The sequence below is a fragment of the Athene cunicularia genome (assembly GCF_003259725.1).
Source record: "Athene cunicularia isolate RWA chromosome 10 unlocalized genomic scaffold, athCun1 chr10_part1, whole genome shotgun sequence".
NCBI classification, from domain to species: domain Eukaryota; kingdom Metazoa; phylum Chordata; class Aves; order Strigiformes; family Strigidae; genus Athene; species Athene cunicularia.
Window position 1 is genome coordinate 17,096,911 of NW_020799112.1, and position 13,882 is coordinate 17,110,792.

General features: G+C 37.9%; 1 protein-coding gene across 2 annotated transcripts; it reads left to right on the forward strand.

The window, feature by feature from the left end:
* Window positions 1–490: 490 nt before the first annotated feature.
* CFAP161 (cilia and flagella associated protein 161) lies at window positions 491–6,846 on the forward strand. Of its 2 annotated transcripts, XM_026856457.1 has the most exons (7): window positions 491–586; window positions 744–833; window positions 1,009–1,244; window positions 2,542–2,626; window positions 3,385–3,543; window positions 4,699–4,772; window positions 5,730–6,846. In XM_026856457.1, the coding sequence occupies exons 1-7, from the start codon at window positions 524–526 to the stop codon at window positions 5,914–5,916; spliced, it is 894 nt and encodes a 297-aa protein (XP_026712258.1). In that variant the 5' UTR covers window positions 491–523; the 3' UTR covers window positions 5,917–6,846. The 2 variants fall into 2 exon arrangements, with proteins under 2 accessions (XP_026712258.1, XP_026712259.1); XM_026856458.1 differs by lacking the exon at window positions 3,385–3,543.
* Window positions 6,847–13,882: the final 7,036 nt, after the last annotated feature.

Genomic DNA, 13,882 nt, shown 5'->3' on the forward strand with positions numbered 1-13,882 from the left:
CCTGAGGAGCTGAGGCCCTGCCGTGGGCCCAGCAGCGTTACCCCCTTCTCGGCTCAGCCGAACCGCCCCGGGGCAAAGCAGGCCGCCTGCTTTCAGACTGGGCAAAACCACAAGGAAATCCAAGTGGATTTTTGTTTTGGTTTTATTTTGCTTGCGGAGACCTTTCCCTGCTACACCTTGGTCTGGCGGATCCTCCTAAGAGGGCGCAAACTCGAGGGGCTTGCTCCTGTCCGCCAGCGTGCCATTCGCACCAACCCCACCCGCGCTGGGCATGCCTAAGGAGGGGCAGTCGGATTATTTAAACGGGTTTTAACATTTATCCCATTTTTTTTCACCCCTCAGGATCCGCCCCCCCCCCTCGCATCCCCTCCCTCAGATTTTGGGCCGCGCCCGAGAAGAAGGAGCCCGCCCCCTGCCCCCCGTCCGTCCCGCTCATTGGCGGGATCTGCCCCTCCAGCGCCCAATCGCAAGCTCGAGGGGTCGCCATGGTGACGGCGGACGCCGTGCGGCCTAGGGGGCCGCGATGGCCGCCTACAGACCCGGGGTGCTCATCGGCAACTGGAACGAGGAGGCGTATTTGGAGGAGGTAGGGGAGGAGCTGGGACCTTCTCCCGTCTCCGGCTCCCGGGCAGCTTCGCCTGGCTCTTCACCTCACGGTGTTTCCTCCTAATTCTTTAAATTCGGTTTAAACCTGAGATTGTGAGCGCTGGCTAAGGTCTGCCCCCTCTCTCCTTTACAAACAGGACCGCATCAGGGATTTTATGCGTAAAAAAGAACGAGGAGAGCTTTTAACACAGAAAATAAACAAACTTCAAGATAAACTTCTAAAGAAGGTAATTTTTAAAGAAGATTATGTCAATCCTCTATGACTCCATATAGAATGGCATAGCTGTTATTAGTGTTCTTTATGCATCAAGAGAGCTGTAGATTAACAATTTACATGCTAAAGTATTTCTGATATTAGGTTCAGGTAATTCTGAAAAAAAAAAAATGTATATTTTAATTTAGATACACCTGTCAGTGTCTAAGGATGGATTTGTTCATTTTGGAGACACTGTGATTCTTCTCAACCCACCCAACAAATCCCCAGTGGAGAATTACCCTGGAGCATGTGGCAGTCTGACTTTGGCAGTTGATCTGGATGAAATATCCATATATTCGGTTGAATCACTGCAAGTCCCTTGTGGAGTTAGCGCAGTCAAGAGTGTGGACCCTACGGGTCGGAATACTTTTTGTATTTTAAGGTTTGGTACTTTATTCTGTGTTGTTTTCAATTATTATTTTAGTTTTCAGTATCTTGTTTTAAGAAATATGCAAGGAAGTTTGATAATATATAAATGAATTTGAGTAAGATTAATTTATTTAAGAATCTTTAACTTGAGTAATGCATTATGCTTGATTCTGTTCCACATATTACTGTGAATATTTCCAAGGAAGTTTAAATCAGTTCAGAACTGGTGTGAAAATAGAATCTAGTTTACTGTATCATTTGGTAAACTCTGTGGCTGTTTTTAATGAGGTCACGTTTCAGCTGTAGAATACAAAACGTGTCCAAATATCCATTAGTATTATTACTCTCTCTCCTGCAAACAAGGTCTCTGAAGCAGAAATTTTCAGTGCTTTTGCTGTACATGAAGTGGACAGTATTTCTGTTGTTTAAAAAAAACCCCAAACCTAACCAAAGAGCATATTGTCTCTCTCAAAGACATATTTAATTCCAGCTGTTTGTGGGAGAAGAAACAGAATGGGGTCCTGGCTCAATAGTTGGAAGCTCTGCCTGAGTGCTTGTATTTAACAATAATAGTTGCTAAGAGTACAGATTAATGCATATAATCCTGATTGAGCAAAACACTTCTGATTAAATCTAAGAAAGAATTTTGACACCAAGAGTGTAATTTAGGCCTTCTAGAACTGCAACCAAAATATTTTTGCTTAGCTGCTGTCTAATCTTAGAGTTGTTGGCACAGAATGCTATCGAGTCCCTTGTTAACTGACTACTAAACTAATCAGCTACATAAGTTTTCTATGCTAAATATACTTAGAAAGCCTAGCACTTAATTTAGTGATTCTTTAATATAAAATCTATAAATCATTCTGGAAACAGGAATACACCAGCATGTATATTGATGTAATGACCAAATTATTGAATATCAGTTACTATATTATTAGCAACATATGTTATGTTACAAACACACACTGTTCTGCTTTTAGCCTGTGATTTTTCAGATTCTTGTGTTAACTATATTTTAAAGGGAGCCTCAGCACTGAAGTCCCGTTGATTTTTCATTGGATGTTGTCTTTCCACCCTGGATGTTAATGAATACAACATAAAAAGTAATCAATACAGTCTGTTCCTCTTCTGTTAAATATTTTAACCAGTAAGTTAAGTACGAAATGTTTTTGCGGTTAAGATATTTTACCTATTTTTAAAGGTAAACTTAATACAAAGTTTTGCCCCAAGACCTAGCTATAGACCAAAACAAAAGAACAGCAAATCTGGTTATTTGAATGTCTACTTCTTCCTTTTTACAATTTTAATAGTGTTGGTGGAGATGCAGTGGGTGAACCGATTAGATTTGGGCAAAACTTTGGTCTTGGGACAACAGGAGGGCTTTCTGACCAAATGGTAAGTTAGCTTATACTAATAGTGTGCATTTAATTACTCTCTCTCAGGCTGTGCAGTGGTTCAACATCTTGGCTTTACAGAACAGATTCAGAATCATACATAGATCAAGACAAGCAGTACCTGTTTAGGAAGTTTATGCAGCTTGCTTGAGATCAGGTGTTCTGGAAAGGGGGCTGTCAGCCAGAATGACTGGATAAAGGAGATTTAAAAAAAGAAAATAAATTAAGAAATTAAAATCAGCTTGTGAATCCTGAAAGAATTCATCATTAGAGGGAGATTTTTTTTTTCTTACTTTAAATAACTCCAAATTGAGAATATTTAATTTCTTGTGAAGATAATCTATAGTAGGTCTGTGAAGTAACACACTTCTACCATTCTGAGGGAGCAGATTTCTATTAGATGTTAACATTCTCTGTGCAAGTTAGAAGCAAATAAGATATTACATGTTACATATGTACTCAGATCACTACAACTTTGAAAACAGTTTCCCTCTCAACAGCCACTTTGGTGAGAGAGAATCTTTGGAATGTAAATTCAGTTTTAAATTAATATTCACCAGTCTGAACACAGAATAACTACTTAGTGAGATTATCAATGGTATAGAACCTATATTATGCGGTTTGTATGTGTAGCTTTATCTTGGTAGACTGATTTTTCAAGAGCCAAGAGAAATTTTTTGGTGTTGAAAAATATTTTTTAAAATTTCGTGTCTTGTTTCTTTGATATTTACTGTCCTTAATATATCTATTTATTTACAGTTATATCTAGCAAGTGACCATAAGTCATTTATGAGATCTGCTAAAAAATCTTACCTTCAACAAGTGTTTTTGACAGATGAGCGTTCCTATCTGACTTGCTGGAAAGCTGTCTTCTTGGATCCACAGCTGCGTCTTGAATATGAAGGATTTCCAGTTCCTGTAAGAAAGTAAAACTTTAGAAAACATCATGAAGATTTAATTGAAACAGTAGATAGAGTACTTAGAAAAAAGTTGTGAACATTTTATTCACATATTTTCCTTATTTAAGTTCTGATCTGTAATTTTCGGAGGGGGGAGAGGAAAGTAACAATCTCTTTAGCCAGGGAATTCCATATACAACTGTTAGGTTCTGGTGTTCATTTTGAGGTTGAGTTGCTCAGTATTTCTCATCAGAATTTTTTAAATGTAGACATTATCATGTTGTGAGGATGCACTTGGAATCTTCTTTTCAGGACTTCTGAGCACTAAATTCCATTTCCAATATTAGGAGCCATTACTAATTAAGAGCTCCTGTACATTAAATTTTAAAAGTATTAAAAAACCCCAAGGCATCCGAATAAGTGGATGTTTTTCCAAATGTGGTTTTTAACCTTTTTTTAAATACCTTAAGCAGGTGCAGTATTTTTGTATTCCATGTAACTGCTAGGCTTCCTGAAGTGCTGGGTGTATAGCAAAATGTCACAAATACAACTGTTCCTCTACAGCCTTGATCTGTGACTCATTTCCATGAATCAGCTCGCTAATAAACACAGTCAAAATCATGCAATTGTCAAAGACAATATTCTTTATTCACAGTATTGGTAAATGGAGGCGACTAGAAGATCTGTTATACATAAAAAATTGCAAACTGGTAAAATAGAAAAGTCCATTTCTAGCTGTGTCCCCAAACTATCTAAATCTCTCACATGGCAAATACCAATTGTAAGAGGAATTACCCTGATGGCACAGGCCACTGGAATGCCTCTCTACTACTTACTTCACCTTTTAACTTTTTAAATTTTTAAGTGACCAGCACAAGGAAGTGGAAGGGAATACATGGGACAGGAGAATGTGTCTGACCTGATCCCTAAGCAGTTGGCTGGTCTGAGCTGTTAAGACAGTTGTGTTGAGAACTGTTAGGATGTACAATATCTCACCATGTGTCCAGCAGTCTCAGTCTACAGAGCAATGTGGGCTTATAATAAGCAGTAAATAAAAGCACTTAATTTGATTAAGAATAGTTAAAATTACTGTAAAAATCACTGTCAAATGTCTTTCCTTGTTGGTTTGGTTTGGTTTTTTGTTGTTGTTTGGTTGTTTTTTTTTTTCCCCCAGGCAAACTCTGAAATTATTATTACTCATTGCCATACTAATCGGAGCTTAGCTGTTCCAAGGAACTTTTGGACAAGGTAAGAATAGTTTCTAATTGTCAGGGATGTGCATAATGGTGTCCCAACAGAAAGAATTACTGTAAGAAGCAAGATAGGTGCTTTAGGAACACGCTGAGGAAATGGAAAAGAATGCAGAATGCACCTTCTCCTTTCCCTTATTTTATTTCTGGGTTGTAATGTGTGCCACTGTGATACTGCAGGCAATCAGCTCAGTCTTATTTGTTTGGGTTTTTTTCCTTATAAATACGTATCATGCTTCTAGCTTTCTTTAGTTTCTTGGTTGTTCTCCCTTTGAATATCATGAGCAAGTAACAGTGGTTTTGTTTTTTTTTTCCCCCCAAGAAAAAAAATAGTATGCCAAGAAGTGTAAGGATTAAGAGAACTAAATTAGAACACACTGTATAGAACTGTATATTGCTTATGTCCGTATGAACCAATCTCTCAAGAAGCTGAAGTTAATCCAACAATTCAAGTTAATATGCATGCATTAAATTAATACTGATTAGCATTGTTAGGAGTATACCAATTGTTTCCTATTAAATTCTGAGCAAGATCTGACAGAGGATTTGTATCGGGCTTCCGAGGATGAAACAAGTTCTGAAAGCCTGAGGCTGAAACACTTATTAAGTAATTAAGTAGCCAGAGTCTTCCTCATTCAGACAGAAATAGTGATGTGAGTGGCGATGAGAACCTAGCAAGCTTGTACATACTGAGTTGGTGTATCCGTGCCTTATACTGATGGGGCTGCTTTAGCTCTGAATTCCTTTGATTTCAAATTCCCAAATGATTCATAGGAAACAAAGTGGGCTATTGTGTTTCTTTTAGGGGTCTGGTACTTGAAAGTGCATGGTGACATTTCTTAATAAGCCAAGAGAAACATGAGAAAACCTTGAACATTTCACAGGTAATACAGATTTACTGAATTCGTGTATATATTAATTCCCCCCGTCCATCCCTTTTTCTTTGACTTTGCAGGTCTTATTTTGGAAAAGAATATGAAGTAGTTTGTCACACTTATCTGGACTCCCATAAAGCCGAAGAAGATAAGAATTACTGGAAAATAGTTACAGGAGATCCTGGTGATGAGGATGGTACAATGATTGAGAGACCAAACCCTCACCCAGCGGGGATCAGAAGGAATGAATTTCATGAAGAGACATAGAATATAAAAATCCCAGACTACAGCTGATGGGGGTTGATGAGATTCTGATTCTTGTTTTTTCTTGTTTTTAGTTCTAGATATGTTTGTTTTAAAAAAGGAAATGAAAGTCTACCATTAGTAATACTGCATAATCTCATTAACTCATCAAGGTTATACAGCGGGTAAAAACTAATAAAATTTGATGAACCATGCAAAACATCAAAAAATCATGAATCATGAAGGGTTTATTTTCCCATTTTCACATTCACTGATGGCAAAAGATGTCAGAATCCAGGAAATCTAATATATTTTCACTATATTACTGGCCTTTAGAGTGTTTTTAACCAATTCTTCCAAAACCAAGCCAGTGTCACACTTTTTAAAAGGATGAGTTTACAGTTTCCGAAACACTGAAAACCAAACTCATGCAAGCTGTCATGGGATACTTTGACATTTAAAGTTCATCTGAAAGGAAGTTGGTTGTTGAGTTTGTTCCACGCTCTGTCTGGCACAATTTTGCCAATTATTAAAAAAATCACAAGTGAGATCTCTTTATCTTGAGAATGGCTTTGGATTTATGGGAATTAATTAAAAAGGTATAAATTGATTTTTTTTTAATGTTTGTCCATGTATTCTAAACATTTAAATGCCAAATAATCAAGAACATGAGCACAGTGATACAGACTAGAGACTTCCAACAGCCTCTTCCATACATCACCATGATCCATTTGCCTCTCATCCACACAATTTTTCAATCCATATTAATTTCTACCAAGCTGACAGCAAGGTAAAATTGTCAAAGAAAATTAAGCACACACACCCCCACACCCCCACCCGTTTCATGAAAAGAAATGTCAAAGTAGAAAAAGAGTAAGAGATACTGTAAGTTTATCCAGTAAGAAAAAGATTGTATTCTGTGTTTATACCTAATTAGAACCAGAGAATGCACATGAAGAAAATGGACCAAGAATTGTAAAATTTCAGCTGAATCTCACATTTTCTTAAACAATAAAATTAACAAAGCATGAGATGCAAAGACATGGAAAACAGATGTCATTACTTCATAGAGTTACCTGTCTTTATATGGAAGCTGAAACAGCACCACAAAGAACCTTATTTATGTATGACATTCTATTATATCCATTTAGTAAAGCCACATGTATACATATTCCATTTGTTACCGTACCACAAGAGTGGGCTCTTTCTGCACAAAGCAAGTGAATTTCTGAGTGAAATACTAGATAAATCTTTCTCCAAAAGGATTCTAAAGATCTTCAATGTTCATAAAGGTCAAATGAAATTTAAGTTCTACCAAAACGAAACCACTAAACTTTCACAAAAGAACGGAGTGATCCAAACATGTTTTCCAGCTCTAGCCTGGATAGACCATCAGTTTCAAACCCACTGGCAAGGCTTTAAAAGTTCTTGCCTTCATTCAATATAAAATAAATCGGCAGACTGCAGAATCAGCTAACTAGCACCTGGCATACAGGATCTCAGAGCAGGAGGCAGATTACAGTTCTGGGACATGCAGGTTAGCTTTGGGGGAGTGTATCAGAGAGAACAGTTTTTGAATCACACCACTCACGTGAAAACCTTCACAGGTCTGTCATAGATGGAGTATTATAGAGGAAATTATATTTAGGAACTTTTTCTACGTAAAGATATGAAACGTGACGTGGCAAGTGATGCATGCTTTTACAGAGGCACTGTTACTGCTCCAGTTTACAGAGATTAAAATGCTGCACATTTCACAATAGATTGACATAATTCTGCTTTGATTTTGTAGATACTAAACTAGAAAAACTTTGGCCGTGTTAGTGCCTTACAGTGTTTCTAATTTGACCATTGTGGACATTTCTTGGTATTAGGAATAGCTTTTTCAACTCTGGCAGTTTCTTTCCTCTGGGTTAAATGTAAGAAATTAGAAGAAGCCTTAAACCAAAACCATTGCTGAAACAAAGCTTTGTGTGAACTCCTGCAGGAATGAGAACTGCGTGGGCAGAGTGCCTTGGCTGGCTAGTGTTATGGATAGGAGTGTTTGTGTGAGCGTGTGTGCGTTTGTGGGGAAGAGAAGAAATGCAGGCTATAGGAAAACAAGTTCTGTAGTCTTAGAGGAAATCCAAAGAGATGAACAGATACAGAAATGAGTACAGAAGTAGGTAATGTTGGAATTAGGTGCTAATTAAAAGGGGCTTGAAGATTCGTGTGTGTTTTGATCAGTCTGTGCTCGTGGGAAAGGACTGCCTGAGCTGTTGGAAAATAAATATTATTGAATCAGCAATTCCTGATTCAAGTCTCAGGTTTTTTTCTTACCTAATACAGTTTTAAAACCACAGATCTTTGCATAGCTTCTTATAGAACATAATATATATTACAATTCAGCTGACTCGTGATACCGAATACGGATATTTGTCTGTTACCTAGTCTTTTAAAAACTGTTTTTCACACTTCTGAATATTGTCCACATGATGGCACCACATTTTTCTAAACAGCGCAATTATTGCTACAAATGTAAAACATTCTGAAATGTTTAAATCTTTATGTGTCTCTGGTACAATGCCACAAAAGATAACCACGTTAAATCAGGCTTGAATTCTGGCCTAGGAGTTGTCATTAATGTTTTAGCATGTTTGGGGAAAATAACACCAAGCAACAAAGGTAGATAGAACATAGAATATTGTATACAGCATACAGTCAACTTCTTAAAGCTAATTGGAACATTATGTAGTTTGTAACCAAAACATACTTAAAGAAAATTAGGAGCTTTTTCTTTCTATGTAAAGATATGAAACCTAATGCGTGACAAAGCAATGCATGTTTTTATAAGGCCACTGTTATTGCTTACTCCAATTTACAGAGATGAAAATTCTGCACATTTTCACTATAGATTGACATAATTCTGCTTTGATTTCGTAGGTATTAAACTAGAAAAAAAAAATCAGGTTGTGTAGAATACACTGCAATGATTTTAATTTGACCATTGCAGACATTTTTTGATAAACATAGGATTTAATATAAAGAATTATGGGATTGAATATTAGTGCAGAATGTGAAAAATCCTGCAAACTGTCAGTTAGACACAATCTGGACTAGTGGATAGGGTCATGGAAATCTGAACCATACTCCTGACCTGCCCATTTGGCTTGTCCTGGTATTGCATGGAATGAAATTCTGGACAGTGACGCCTCATTTGCAAAACATTTTGACATATACCAATGAAAAACAAAATCATGTATTAAGAAAGCTTCTAATGCTTCTTCCAAATTAGACCCAATATGGAGAGTTCTACAAAGTACATTGTGGGAAGATAAAACTCACTTTGCCTCCATACCAGGCAGCCCAAAAGCTGTTAGCAGGAAGCTGATCCTGAGCTATTAGTCCTTGCTGAGGGACAGGGTACATTAGTTCAGATTTAGTGCTGTGTTAATACAGCTTTTTCATAGGCCTGAGGCGCAGAGAGAACTCTCATCTGCACGTTTTGCTGTGCAGATGTGCTAGCGGCACAATATTGAAGTAAAGAAGAGGTACGGAGAATTCAAAGAGCCAGCAAAGAAAAGCTGACTAGTGAACTAGGGAAGTCACCCACTGGTAACACCAGAAAATTAAAATCCAGTTTTAAATCTGCCTTTCCACTTCCCTCTCTTCTCCATGCTTCCCCAACTCGTATTTCACATCACATCAGTTCTCTGCCATGTCATCTAGACCAAACTTACTGATTTTCTGTGGTTCTAAAGTGCTCTTCTAGCACTCAGTGCAAGTCCCTGGCTCCTCACCATAATCACATCAGCATCTTCAGAGGCTGCTTTTCTTTTCCGTAATCATCATGATTCGTTTTAGCTCAGACAGCTGATCAGAGGAGGCAGCCGTATGCAGGTTTAGTAATGGGATAAAACATCTGAGGAAAAAAAAAAAAGGGGGAAAATGCACAGAGAACATTACAATAAGAAATTCCACACAGCAGTGGAAGAAAATATCCAAGCACTGGAAAATTTGGTGGAGTTGGCAGGTGAAGAGAGTGATTTTGATAACATCTGTGCCCATTCACCCTAAATTAATATTGCACATCTGTGGTAATCTAGAGGTGTGCGAAATGTTCTTTTAAAGCCATAGCTGTTGCTTTAGAAACACTTTGGATGTTTTAATGCATGAAAACTAAATTAAGGGGGACGCAAAATAAAAATACAGATGAGAAATGTAAAATATATTAAATACAAGTGGAGATTAGGAAATCTCTGTGTCATTTTGTCAGTTACAATTCCCTTCTAATTCTGTTCTGGTTTAGGCGTTGTCCCAGGTCTTGCCTTCACTCTCTGCCTGACCTTCTTATTTTCTACCTGTACACCGTGTAGAGAGGGGCATGCCACAGTTTGCGAGCTCCCCTCTTGATGCTGGTTTGACTTCATCCTGGAAGCTGTAGATGGGAATCTAATCTTCAATACTGCATTCCCCTGGGCAAAAGGGGGAGCAGAAAGACCTATCACCTTGCTGGATGTGTCCAACAAAGATATCACCAGCCATGATGCTGTCAACTACATGATTTGAGTGATAGGTAGCATTGCTTATAATGAGAGTGACAACTTGACATAAAGACCGAGGGAGACCTGCCCATTTCGGTTTGCTTGGTTTGGTTTTTTCTTTGTCAACACTCTGCATGTAGGGTATGTAATGAAACAATTGACACTTCATTTTTTTCACTGGTGGGATTGTACAGAGTGATGTCTTCTATGCAAGAGAACAGATTTATCAGTAATGCACTAGAAACATTTCTACAACAGTCACTTATCTTTCTCTTGAGAAGTTTCTGTATTTTTTGGCAAGGAGGACTCAAAGTGCAGTAGAATAGGCACAGACATTTTAAAATGCCCAATGACATTAATACCCATTAACAATTATACATTAATACTTTTGATGATGAAATTGAACCCATGCATCTGCTGTATGTTTATATGAGAAGCTCAGAAAGCTAATTTCCCAACATCTGTTAAATGCTGCTTCATACAGTACGTCAAAACAAAACTAAACAGACCATCCAGTTACAGGCCAGCTAGCATATACGTTTCTATAATGCTGGTCTTGTTTTAATTATAGCCTCCTTGGGGCAGGGACTATATCTTCTTTTTTTTTTTTTTTTTTTTTTTCCCAAATACGAACAACTACAGCAGAGAAGTTCAGTAGGTAATAGTATAAAGCTGTTATTAAAAGTGGTTGTAAGATAACAAGGAACTAAAGTAGAATTGGTGCAAATAATCGGAGATACAGGCATATGAAATCTACTCATAAACCAGCACCAAATAGTAAACTCTTAGTGTGAGGTAAGAAGATGCAGCTGCCCAAGTAATTCTGACGTTAATAGGAGTTGCTAGGAGAAGAGCCCACAAACCACACTGCTGTACCTGTGGGTCTGACAAACCCACAGAGGGGAATAAGAATTATACATGGCAGTATTTATTTTTATATGTATATATTTAGACATATAATTATATGGCATACTGGTCAAAAATACCTAACTAACTGTTAGCATAAGCCCCGTTTGCAAAAGTGACACCAGTCCTAAGAAACTGAAGAGCTGTTTCTGCAGCTTGTTCACGTTAAAACTGTTAGGAACTGCGTTGCACATACCTTCAGAGACCTTAGTATGCCTGAGAAAATCACTTTCAAAAATGGCATTTAGCTGTTTTTAAATTGTTACCTGTGGAATTTACAAAAACATCAAATCCCTAAGCAAAATGAAAGCAAGAAAATTCTGAGTAACAAAGCACTGAATTCAAGTATGACTTATCTTTCCTTTATGGGCAAAACCTCTTAAAACTCCTAAAATGATAATTAGCGTGCATTATTGTTATAGGTTCTCTAAAAGATTAAACCCAGCAGTTTGTATAATCCCCGTCAGACAGCAATTTCTATCCTTCCTCTCTGGTTTCCTACCACTCCTCTTGCTTGGGCTTTCTGCCTCTTCTATATCCTGAAGAAACAACTGAGCAGTTGTTTGGGGAAAAGTTTAAGGTTCATCAGCTTTTCCTGTCTTTTTGCTGACAATTTTGGCAGCATTAGTTTAGCCAGAACACCCAAGATGTATTATAGTCTCGCAAATAACCAGTGAATTTAACTGACCATGGAAAGAGGCATATTTTGTCATATAAATATATGCGTATGAATATACATATACATAGAAATAAAAATCAAAAGGCACTATATACACACTAGGTACTTTAATGCTGACAGGGAAATAACATGTGGTTCAGGGTATGCAGGAGAACAATTTTTCCTCGTCTAAAAATATTAATTGGTCTCTTTTGAAACTACCTGAACTAATTATTTCTTTCAGCGTAATCTTAAGTGGTGGGGGGCATGTTCAGGACTGATTATAAACGTCGCCAAGACATCATGCGATAATCCAGAATAATACTCTAGGTACACTTACTGCTTCACCATGCCCCTTTTTTTCTTGTTCATCATCATTCCCCTTCTGCTTGCTGCACAATTGTGTGCCCAAATCCAGCTGGCCTCAGGTTCTACTCACACGCTCACAGAGAAACTCAAAGGTTGCCTAGAGACGGGCCAACTTACGAGCTGTGCTCTTTGCTCCTCCTAAGTCAGTGTGATAATTCTTTCCAGAACATGTTGAGTAGAGGACCTAGATCACTTTACTGTGTGATCAATAATTCGCAATTACAACAAAAGCAACTTTCATCCTTGGTGGCATTAAGTCCTGTGACTGTTTTCTGACTTTGCTGCCAAAAGGGCAGTTGAAATTTGCTCTTCAAAATTTTCTTATTGAAACACCAGCTTTGGATCAAACCAGGAATTCTGGCAGAAGTCACCATGTCGTACAAAAATATTTATGACCAATAGAACATTGTCAGACATTAAATTGAAGAAACGTTAATAATTTGAGCAGGTTGCTGTGGTATTGGTAAAATTTTTTGGAAGTCCCAAGCAGGCATAGTTGAAGCCTTCAGCATTCAAACTCTATCTGAATGGGCAGCTTGGAAGGTAACTACAGAGTGCCTCCTGCCTCATTGCCTACAGAGAGGAAGCCAGCCAGAATAAAGGGGAAGGTCTGAGCACGAAACTACAAACCTTGTCGACTTAGTGCAGTTAACTCCGGCCTAGCAAGTTCTTGAAGAAAGTGGTCAGCTGTGGTAAGCACTGAGACAAGCATCAGAGGAAGGGCAGTCAGCCAGCGAGTAGGTGGTCACAGAGCTGCATGGCATTACAGATTCATGCTTATCCCTATTGTGAAGTAAAATGTATAATAGATCAAAACTACAAAAATGGAGGGGACACTGATTTCTTATATACATGGTAAACTGATGCGGCTCAGGTGAGGGGCAGTAACTAATTCTGTCTTTTGTTTTTATGGCAGCACTGTAGATCAGTGATCATGGTAGATAGAGGTAAAGAGCAAAAAGACTACCTAGGCCAAAACCCCCCGATGATTGAGCTTTGTATCTCCATTTGCTGTTTCAAACAAAGACAAAATTCCTTCCATTTCCTTAGCTAATACAGATAATGGTAATTATGCACTTTGTGTCATGTGCCTTTTCATCCCTCATTTATCATATCTGTGTATCAGCATCCCTCCCTGTTAAATGGGGCTAACTCTTTCCTAAAGGAAGATAGTATTCTGAAGGATGTTTCTTAGGTGCTCAAAAGAACAGCACTGAAATATATTACAAAGACAATGCTATCATTGTTCATAAGTGTTTTGCCATTCTAAAATTTACCATAAAATTTGTCTGCATATATTTGATCTCAAGTGGCACCAAATTTCACAGGTTGAATTAACAGGTATCAATTTTGATTGTTATCCTTTTGAACAGACAAAAATTCTCTGGATTTATTCCCTTTTCCCCACATTTCTTTTTCAGGCACAAATGCCAATTTGTTTAAAAGGGATCCACGTAGCTATCACAATAATTACAATGTATGACCTTTGATACAACATAGCTGAGTGTTCTCACTGAAAATTTCGATGCTTCCA